Source organism: Drosophila suzukii, chromosome 2R, assembly GCF_043229965.1.
Source record: "Drosophila suzukii chromosome 2R, CBGP_Dsuzu_IsoJpt1.0, whole genome shotgun sequence".
Taxonomy (NCBI): Eukaryota; Metazoa; Arthropoda; class Insecta; order Diptera; family Drosophilidae; genus Drosophila; species Drosophila suzukii.
This window is the reverse complement of record NC_092081.1, coordinates 5,665,153-5,675,376: the sequence shown is the minus strand read 5'-3', so window position 1 is coordinate 5,675,376 and position 10,224 is coordinate 5,665,153. Positions and strand designations below refer to the sequence as shown.

General features: G+C 39.0%; 2 protein-coding genes and 1 long non-coding RNA gene across 5 annotated transcripts; 1 reads left to right on the top strand and 2 right to left on the bottom strand.

Annotated features, from left to right (window-relative positions):
• Positions 1-2,053: 2,053 nt before the first annotated feature.
• Positions 2,054-4,808, top strand: LOC108017877 (uncharacterized). Of its 3 annotated transcripts, XM_017085038.4 has the most exons (3): positions 2,054-2,281; positions 3,319-3,816; positions 4,341-4,808. In XM_017085038.4, exons 1-3 carry the CDS (start codon positions 2,227-2,229, stop codon positions 4,664-4,666), a joined length of 879 nt encoding a protein of 292 aa, XP_016940527.3. In that variant the 5' UTR covers positions 2,054-2,226; the 3' UTR covers positions 4,667-4,808. The 3 variants fall into 3 exon arrangements, with proteins under 3 accessions (XP_016940527.3, XP_016940529.3, XP_065719767.2); XM_017085040.4 differs by lacking the exon at positions 2,054-2,281 and having other exon boundaries at positions 3,169-3,816; positions 4,344-4,808; XM_065863695.2 differs by lacking the exon at positions 2,054-2,281 and having other exon boundaries at positions 3,169-3,816.
• A 537-nt stretch (positions 4,809-5,345) lies between these two features.
• Positions 5,346-7,573, bottom strand: LOC136116566 (uncharacterized). Its single transcript, XR_011603755.1, has 3 exons — positions 6,779-7,573; positions 6,632-6,717; positions 5,346-5,761 (listed from the first exon to the last, which is right to left on the bottom strand). It is a non-coding gene; the product is annotated as an uncharacterized lncRNA (long non-coding RNA).
• Positions 7,574-8,356: 783 nt separating this feature from the next.
• Positions 8,357-9,631, bottom strand: LOC108017828 (uncharacterized). The gene is made up of 4 exons (XM_017084980.4): positions 9,337-9,631; positions 9,182-9,267; positions 8,949-9,105; positions 8,357-8,742 (listed from the first exon to the last, which is right to left on the bottom strand). Exons 1-4 carry the CDS (start codon positions 9,521-9,523, stop codon positions 8,609-8,611), a joined length of 564 nt encoding a protein of 187 aa, XP_016940469.2. The 5' UTR covers positions 9,524-9,631; the 3' UTR covers positions 8,357-8,608.
• Positions 9,632-10,224: the final 593 nt, after the last annotated feature.

The following is a 10,224-nucleotide window of genomic DNA, read 5'->3' as shown; positions in this document are numbered from 1 at the left end:
GTTGCCAAACGTTTAAAACTTAAGGTACAGGGAGGAATCGGCCATAGTTGCTATGACTTTCGGCTGCACTAAATTATTATTACAGGTTTACTTAACAACTAGAATTTTACATAAGAATGGGAAGAGAAAGAGATTAACAATTTAAATGAGTTGAAGCAGGTTGGCAGATTTGAGAAATTATGTGTTAATATATATGCATATAAATAATATAAATTGTCAGCACAAAAAAAATCTTCGAAAAGTTTGACTTCGGTTGGTTTTGGAAGCATTTTAAAATTCACATTTGTAAGGAAAATGTCCAGTCTAAATTGAAGGACTAAATTCTTAGACTAAAAATGCTTTGTTCTAAAATTGTATTGTTCACATAAAATGTTTATATTAAGAAAATATTCTTAACTTGAAAGCAATTTCGGACTGCAGCTTTGAACAGCGGGAAGAGGTGTTGCATCTTTGAATTTTATATGTCCTGAGAAGAACCAGTCCGAAGTCCGAGCCTACTAAACAGCATGCTGAAAAAAATTTGTTAATATCACAATATCTCAAATTAATTTCATGTACGCGCTTTTGCCCCATTCTTATATAAAGGCTAGCTGGCCTTGCGGTTAGTGTGTTTACCTTATAAGCTAACGGACGTGAGATAGATCTCCAGAGAAGATAATGTCCATCTTTAAAAACAAACAAATAAAAATTAAAAATATATTTAAAAAAATATATTTTTAATATTTTTAATTGTTTTTTAGCCGTATTAAATCTTTTTAAATGCAGATAAATAAAAACTAATTGTTCTTGCTTTAAGAACATTTCGTCTATATTCTTTACTAACTAATTTCTATTACCTAACGTTCTCGACATACGAACGCTTAACTTAATTTTAAATTGCTTGTGATAAATGAAAGTTGAACAACATATTTGATGTCACATTTTCAAGACACATCGAACTATGTAGTTCTCAATTCTAAAATGACTAGAGTTTGTTAAGCAAACTTATGATTAAGTAAGTTTGACTAGACCAAAATAATGGGTGATCAATGAGCACTGTTCATATAATTTTTGATCTAAACCTTTAAGGGACGTCTATACATTATTGATGTTTTAAAAATTTCCACTTAAATTAATTTAAATTTTAAACTTCGCCATCGTCAATAACTCAACAAATGTAGATGCGCCGTGAGTTGACTTGAGCTAACTTGTAATTGAAGCTTAATTAACAAACAGTTTGTGCTTGAAAGTTTTTTAAACGCTGTGGAGGCAAACTTGGCGTTGGACAGCCTTTGGCCTCTGGGCCCCTGGTCCCCTGGGCCCCGGACCACTGGTCCAGTGGAGCATTCGAATAGGGGGCCACCTGGCCAGACCTCCGGACCATTAGCGCGCCCAGCGTGCCACAAAGAAGCTGCATGCAAATCCAATTAGGAGCGAGGAGCGGCCAGGACCGAAGGTGGTGGCGCAGCTCCTGGATGGATAAATGGATGCACGGCACACAATGGCCGGTGGGAAGCCACCGACGCCAGCGACTGACCCAATTATGCTAATACGGTGGCCAAACTCAAAAGCAAAGCCTTTGACGTCATGTCAGCCGGACACCAGAATGGTCGGATGGATGACCGGGATGTGAATAAGAATGGGAATGGGAATAAAGGATGTGGCAAGACCGGCTTACACCTGGAGCAATATCGGTTGCTGGGAAAATTGCGCAATATGACAGGATAATTGCATAAAAAGGTCCTTTGGCACACCTGAGCCTTATTGGCCCGAATGGTGGAATGGAATCCTAGCCAGGACGGCACTTGGACACTCGACTCCCAATTGCCAGTGCCATTCGCCATTCGCCATTTCCGTGCATATTAGAAAAGTGCCGAAGCTCAGGTCGCACTTCAAAAACCAAGCAAAGGTGACACGTCCATCCGGCTGGTGCGCATGTCCCCAGCGTCTTCACCGTCGTCCTGTCCCGCTCCCGTCGTCGGGCAACAGGTGCTCGCGCGGAGCATGGAACGTGGTCGGGGTGGCCGAAAGGGTTCCCGTGGAGTTGGGCTATAAAAGCGCTAGGAGCAAACGACCTGCCCGTTAGTCGTCAGTCCTCCGGCGTGGAACTCGATCTCCGCCGTGGGAGCAGCTATATTCTTTGAAACTTCGCCCTTCGGCTGAGATGTGTTTGCAAACTATTTAGCGGTGGTGTATCCGTAAAATGTAACTGCACCCCGAAGACGGCCCTCGAAAAACAGCCACACAATGTCGCACCTGCTGATGAGGCGACGGATTCTGCTGATGGTTTTGCTGTTCGCAGGTAAGTCGGGAAACTCAAATTTAGTCAGAAACTAGGGAACAATTTTTGGTACAAATACGATCCTGATCGAAAACAGTTTCAAGCGAGATCATTTGTAATAAGCCCTAAACGTATCAAAAATTGATTGGTTTTTATTCGTTTTTTAATCAAATAAAAAATGCAATTAGCTTTGAAAAGCCGAAGAGTAATGAATTTAATTGACATAGAAAGAAAAGTCGTACCATGCGTGTTATTTAAATAGAGAATTGTTTGTGCTAACAAAATGTGTATATGCATAGCCAGTAATTTGTTTTCCGATCGTCAAGTTTATAAAGATACGTATAAAGACAAAAACCATTTCGAATGTTTTATGTTTTTATTTTGTATACTAAGGAAAAATCAACGTTCAAGTTCCACGGATATAAACTCAAAAGCCAGGTAACTCTTATTACTTAAAAAATGGATAGCTTACTTGACCAGATCGTAAATATGACAGGTATAGGGAAAAGATGTCTGATTCTCATATAATCAGTAGTCTTTCAATTTAAAGCGATAAAATTGCATAGAAAAAGCCAGACAAGCGAATTTTAACTCTTCTACGTATACTATATTGTATATGGTTGAAAGTAAATAGATAAGTAGATTTTCAAAAAGGTTTTGAAAACTCTTCTTTGTAAACAACTAAATCGTATAGAATTTTATTACAGACTTTCGTCACCAAAACAGGGTTAGAATTGTTCTCCCCTTGCTCATTTAGTTAAAGTACTTGCCCTTTGAAATAGATTCTAATTTAGATTCGAAGCGGTAAACTCATAGTAAACTATCATACACTTTCGGTCATTACTCATTTCTCGGCACTTGAATCAAATTGAAAGTTGACCTTTTATTAGCAGTCATTGCGCCTATCACTAATTAAAATCTGTAGGATGGGAGCGGAAATTGAATGTCATGCCGTTTTCGGGAAAGCCAACCCTATTTTTTCCCAAGTGACTACCCCGAAATCCTGTGGGAGCCCACAATTAATGGCCCCTTTTGCCGATATGTGTTTCCACCGACAGCTCCACTGCGAAACGCACCCTTCGGCGGAGCACAGGTGGCAATAGCGACATCAACAGCAACTGGCCGAGACCGCCAAAGTCCGCCGGAGTGGCAGCGGGACTGGGAGTTGAATCCGGACTGGGACTTCAACGGGAACGGGGACAGGGACTCGGTGCCGGCGCCGACGTCACGGGCTTTCGACGACCTTTACCCTGTTGATAGCGGAAATCCCCTGCCGAAATCGAAAGGCGCGGAAATGGACAAACAGTTCGGTGATTACTTTTCCCCGTATCCGGAGTGGTTCGGTCGGCAGTGGCAGCTTCAGCACCTCAAGCAGCTGCAGGTGCAGCACAAGTGGCAATCTCCGCCAGCTGCGGAGGTCAAGGCCAAAAGGGCGCCCCCCAAGTGGCCACCCGATGACGAGGAGCAGCCCCCGCCCTTCGACTACGTCTACAACTTGCCCTGGAAACGCAAAGATCTGCCGGAGTCGCTACGCTATTTGCCCTCCATCAGTGCTGGTGAGTACGGGGTGGGACTTCGTTTAGAAATCGGGGAGGTTTCGGAAGAATTAAAGACACAATTGCAAAGTAATCCACGGCTTTTTAGCTCTTTATACCAATTTCCCCGAAGTCTTTTTAAATACTCAATTGCACTTATATAGAAATAGTGTGGTAAAGATTACCCAGGATTTGTCTACTAGGTCTTACATTTTTTCAAGATGATTTTGCAGTGGTCTTTCCAGCACAAACAAATAAGCATTGTCTTTCCCCTTGACTCCGGAACTCTCCATTCATTCATTATTGTAAAAATTTCATCAAACAAAAAACATTTAGAATAGATTAATGACTGTAAAGAAGGCCTTCCTTTAACGAAAAATAGCTATCACCAATTGGATTCAGTCATGTGAAATTTTATTTAAAGTATGAAAATGTTTTTATAGGGTTTTTGGGGGGAAGGAATTATTTCGTACAGTTATTTAAGGAAGGACTACTGTACTTGATGTAATCACACCGTTGCTAGTGAGATTTACTGCTTCTTCTAGGAGCCATGACCAATCTGGGCGGCTTCTTCAACCAGCTAGAGGCGAATCTGCGCTTTGCAGAGCAGTCGCAGCTCGGCGAGTCGGAAACGCGACTGCTGGAGGGGAAGCACCCGCACCCACTGCACCTGCCGCCCATGCCGCCCGACGCCACGGATGATCCCGCCCAGCAGCAGGAGCACGACCGGAAGACATCGAAGCTCCTGCAGGCCCTGCGCAGCTACAGACCCTCCCAGAAGATCCGATCGCTGGTGTCGCGCAATCCGCAGGGATATCGCGGCTCCCAGTTCATAGACCCCAGCTACATGTGGCTGGGTCTGGGAAAATGACAGTGAGTGCTCCGGAACCACGGAACCTTAAGCCAACATCCATCAATAGGTAACTAAGTAGCTGCAACGAATGCCGCCCCAAAAACAATGTTTAAATTATGCCCTTTGTGTGTGTAGAAAATATATTTGAATGCCTATCAGATCAAAAACACAAAAAGATTGTTTAAGTGGAATGGGAGGTATGTAAAGGTTTTCCAAAACAACAGTCTAGTACGGACTATACCAATTCAATAAGATTTCTGTAAACATTTTAAATCTTATTGCCATCAGCATGATATTACTAGCGCTGCTTTTTTCCAGGACTTAACTATACAAAGAATTTAAGGTCATTTGTAATCCGTTAATCATCAACGACGGATCTATATATATGTCATGTGTGTCATTAAGATAAATTTTCTTGAATAATACTTTATTTGCTAAAGATTCAGTTAGTTAATATTTATATTAAAGTTGTAGTTTAAAATTATTGGTGGCAATAAAGCTTTTTTGGCTGTTGCAATGTTCATAGTTATATCGTTACAACTAAGATTTTGATAGTTATACGAATAATTGTTTACTGTGCAGATTTTTTGCATACTTTTGGTTTTATCAAAAAAAATAGCCAAGCAATTGTGATGAAATCACTCTGTAGTAAGTGACATTTTCTTTTGATTACAAAAATTTGACAAACTACTTTTTAAAATAATTATTGGCTTAGTTAGTAATTAATAGTTATATAATGGCTTTGTGATAGTAGTAAATTCAATATCAAATTTAGGATCAGGTCCTTTAAATATGACAGATGCCGGGGCCTTTCCGAGTGTCTGGATATTCTTGAAAAGTAAGTAAATCCCAAAGTAAAGATACCAGTCGATCACTGAAACGAGAAAATAAAGTACATGGAATATAAGCAGTCAGTCTGAGAGTAATTCAGTGTGATAAACGGTAGACTAACCAAGAAAAGTCGCGTAGAAAAAAAAAGAGTATCAAGAGAAATATTAAGGATACGTGGTAGTGTAAAGCAACATAAATCAATTCTGCAATGCAGACGACAGTCCACAAGGCCAGGAGCAACCCATTGGTTATCAGCCACGGAAGCATGAGCAAGCGGTTTTTCTGAAAATATAGAATTCCATATATTTGTCAGTATACCAAGCTTAACTAACTTAAATAACAAACATACACCTCTTGGCTCGAAAGTTTTAAAGCACGTTCTCAAATAACAATAACGACCAAAAAAGTTAGGTGTTAAAAATATTTTAACATTTACCACTCTTATTTGTTTTTATTCCACTCAAACGCACAAAAAATCGATTGATAAAATTAACTAATAAAATAGTAAAACGGTCCCCAACCATAGAATTGTCAATTTTTACTCTTACGTAATACGTAAACGTAAGGGTTACTATAAGAAATAGTTTTGAAACTATAAAAAAGGGTATTCTGGACCCAACCCATGGATTGTAGTTAAATAATTAGTTTTATAGTTATCCAATTGCATTTCTTACAGTAAATATATACCTATACAATTATTAAAGTTATTAATTAAATTCATAGATAGATAGCATGGTAATTTATAAGCAAAAGAAATAACAGTTAATCTTCAAATTGTCATTTTTAAAAGTGACCGCAGCTGGTGTAAAATTATGTTGAAGCTTTTGGGAATATATGTTTTCGTTAAGACATAACTTTAAGAGTTTGACTTCGGACTCCAGGTGTATGAGGCGCTACCCCCAGTGGGTAATTTTAAACAACGCATTGAAGAAAATTTGTAAAACTATTGTTGCATACTTTTGTTTGAAAGATATTACGTTCGGATAACTATTTTTTATAGTTAAATAAATGTTAATTTTAACAACCAAATTTTTGTTTTGTATTCTGTTCATATTAATAAGGACATTAGTCACTGGGATAAGCCTTTCATTATCCTTAAGGGTTAGTTTGGAATAGAAATGGAGTACCATCCATTCAAAGCTCATGACTTACCTTTATGGTACCCACGGCCAGCAAGACCGAAGCCACAAAATTGACTACTAACACAGTCAAAAAAGCAAAAAGACTTGAAACAAGTCCTGAAAAACGTAAAATAATAGATTTTTTGACCTGTGCTGACACTTCCCAGTTAAATCTTACCAGTTCTAAGATGTGTGATTTGTAGTTCCTTCATAAAACTGCATTCCTTTTCGAAGGTGGCTATGTTCAAGACAGTCCAAACGGACGTAATGGAGGTCAATAAATTTAAAGCCTTATCGATAGTGCCTGAGTAGAGGACCACCGAAGAAATAACTGCTCCCAAGACGGATACAAAACCGCATATACAACTAGTAAGTATACCGTAAGTTCTCAACTGAGGTCAACATTTTTTGAACAATTTTGATTGTCACTGACTTTTTAAATAAGGAAAGAAACACAACCTCTTTAGTCTGCATGTAACGCAAAACTAATAAGTATAGAATTTAATTAATTTAAATTTCAACTTGTAATCGTGTTTCAAACGGGGTGATACAGAAATATGAAATACTAACCGAAAGTCATTCTAATTCGGCTGCAGTCGGGTTCGAAAAGTTTTGTGTCCCTTTATCACGAATTTAAATATGTATCATTACTTATACCCGTTACTCGTTGAGTGAAGGGGTATATTGTATTCGGGGAAAATATGTAACAGGTAGAAGAAAGCGTCTCCGACCCCATAAAGTAGGATAAAGGATCACTAGGCAAGTCGATCTAGCCATGTCTGCCTGTCCTTCTGAACGCGGAGATATAGGAAACCATAACAGCTAGAGAGTTGGAATTTCAAAGTCGGACGGAGTCATTCCTACCTTGGGTGCTGCTAGTTTTTCCGGCTTGGCATTGGCCTTGGTTGCTGTGACCTTCTTCGTTGCGGATGGGGTACCCCGCAATCGTAGTGACCGTTACTTCCTTGCTCAAAACTCCGCATGTTGTGCTCTCGTTACACTCAGGAAAAAACACCGTGCTAAAACTAAGTACAAACAGTCTTGACTTAGAAAAGATTTCATGCTTACCATCTTAAGACCGTTTGTACTGAAAAAGGCCTTACATTGAGCACTTTTTGGAATTAAATATCTGTCAACTCTCGGAATATAAGGCGCATAAAACACAGTGTTAGTGCCCATGAGCGGCATATCGTAAGTAAACTTATATTTAAGACATATCTTGTTTATTTCATTTTAGTTTCCAATACTTATTTCTCTTAGTAGCATATAATCAAACCACAATTTAAATTTACAAAAATAATTTTAAGGCACATATTCGAAAAATGGCCTATGCAAATAAATAGGGCACTTTAAAAACAAATAAAGTATAATATTAAATAAAATGTTGATTCGAAAATGTAAAATGTAAAATGTAAAAAAACGACTACTTAGATTATAAGTAAGAACCTAGTTTAAGATAAGTCTTTGACTTGCCAGAAAGTACATTCCAAAAATCCATATCGCAATGATGTCAAAAGAACCAGAAACCACCCATTGTTTATCATTTAGGAAAGGCATGAGCAGATGGAAGCGGAAACCAAAAAAGCTAGACAATTGGGATTAAGCTGCAGATTCTAGATTCTTGTGCAACGCAAGTGTCTTTCAGCTATCTATTGAACAATTTTGAACAATTACTCCGTGCGTTTTACATTGAAAACCTTATACCCTAGATTGGGAGTCAATATGTTTCACGCCACCAATTAAATTATTTACCATGTGTGTATACAAAATATATTTTCAGGGCCAATCGAAGTTTCGAAATTGGCAATTTCGTTCGAATAGATAAAAATAGAGACGCATATAAGTAGATATATAAGAAGTACATCGAAATATTCCTTCTTTGCTGCATCGAAATTACAATATAGTTCCAAATTTTGGTGTTACTAACAATGAATAATAGGTTACTTAAGAAAGCTTCACTGAAAACATTCGAAAATTATGCGATGCAGTCAAAGGCTTGCATAAGAGCTTATATCTTGGTATAGCTAGGATAGGAATTAGTCTGGTGGGTTGCCGGCGGGATCAGCGGGCGCTGGATCTCACTGGACGCCTGGATCTGCTTGAAGAGCGAGTAGATGCCGTAGTAGAGATACCATCCGAGCACTGAAAAGAGCAAACAGAGAACGATTATTCTCGTGTCCGAGTCTAATTACAGAATGATCCCAGGCCCCCGAGCGATAAGCGCTATGGGGAACCACAATTTCACAACATAAGCTGTGTGTGTGTATACCCATTTCCAGAAACAGGGCGTATATATACAAACATATGCACATATGTGAGTGCATGTGGATGAGTCACGTAAATCTTACCAAGAACCAGCACAGACAACAAGATAATTGGAAGAGCGTTGAACAAGGGCACCGATGATCCGATGATCTCGGCCCACAGGCCAATATGGGTAATAATCGCAAAGGCCAGCATCACTCCGTTGTTGATCAGCCAAGGAAGCAGGAGCAGATGGCGTTCCTGAAAAGTCAGAAAAAGTTATAGAACTGTCTTTGAAAGCGCGGATCTTTATAACTAGAGATAAAGCACGACTTACCTTAACGGTACCAAGGACCAACATGGCCGAGGCCAGGAGATTGATCATCTTGAGGGCCAGGGAGACACTGAAAAGTATGACGAGCACTGGAAGAGAGGCGCAATTATGTAAATATCTTTGTCGCCCTGTGGATGCCCTTTCTGATTAACCCTTACCGGTGCGAACCTCGCTGAGGGTCATCTCCGTATTTTTCTGGGTGTCGACGATCTGCTGCGCAATTTCATCAACGAATCCAAGGCCCACGGACAAGAGGATCGTGGCCAAGAAGGAGAAAATCACGCCCAGCCATCCAATAACAACACCGTAGGTGTTCAGCCGCATACCAAAGACGGAGGTCAACATTTTTGCTGGAATTCTAATATTTGCGATTGCGGAGAAGAAACTCAGAACCTTTTTAGTTTGCCGGCGCAGCGAAAATGCAATTGCTAAATAAGTCGCAGTCCTCTGACAACTGAAAGCTTTCGAGGAACGGCGTTGCCAGATCGATGGAAATAGCGCACGTAGAAAAACTGTGACTGGTTCACTAACATCGCATGTTACTTTTGAAGTTACTTGGTTAAATAATCTCCATTATTTATGTACGCTTTATAGGCTTTAACGTCTTGTTAACTTTGTTGTCATATTAGTTTTTTTAAGTTGAGTATAAATTTAATGCATTGCTTTGAATTTGGGTAACGAATTAAAGTTACTAAAACTTAAGAACTTAAAATCAAAAAAGATCTCTGAACAAAATGTTACATTACTTCGAAATAGAGCTTTTTGCTCAAAGCATGATTGAATTTTTCAAAAACAATTGCGCTATGGTTAGCAGCAGTAAAGCGCTATATTTTTAAAAAAGTATTAATTCCCTTGCCACATCGTTTCAGCGCACAATAAAAATATCTTGGGAAATAAAAGCTGATAAAGAAAAATTTTATTTTAATGTATATTTCTGATGCCAACTACTTGATAAACGTTTGTATACACTGCCCCAATATATACAAACTAAGAACATTTAAAAGTTATTGAGGGTTTTAGAGGCAGCATTAAAATATAATATTTTT

What these genes read in the sequence shown, in the direction of transcription:
- LOC108017828 (XM_017084980.4), bottom strand. Translation starts at nt 9,523, where the DNA reads ATGTTGACCTCCGTCTTTGGTATGCGGCTGAACACCTACGGTGTTGTT. An exon ending in CCTCAGCGAGGTTCGCACCG is followed by an intron (nt 9,268 to 9,336) that starts GTAAGGGTTAAT and finishes CCTCTCTTCCAG; the next exon opens with TGCTCGTCATACTTTTCAGT. An exon ending in GTTGTCTGTGCTGGTTCTTG is followed by an intron (nt 8,743 to 8,948) that starts GTAAGATTTACG and finishes TGCTCTTTTCAG; the next exon opens with TGCTCGGATGGTATCTCTAC.
- LOC108017877 (XM_065863695.2), top strand. Translation starts at nt 3,204, where the DNA reads ATGTCATGCCGTTTTCGGGAAAGCCAACCCTATTTTTTCCCAAGTGAC. An exon ending in TTTGCCCTCCATCAGTGCTG is followed by an intron (nt 3,817 to 4,340) that starts GTGAGTACGGGG and finishes TGCTTCTTCTAG; the next exon opens with GAGCCATGACCAATCTGGGC.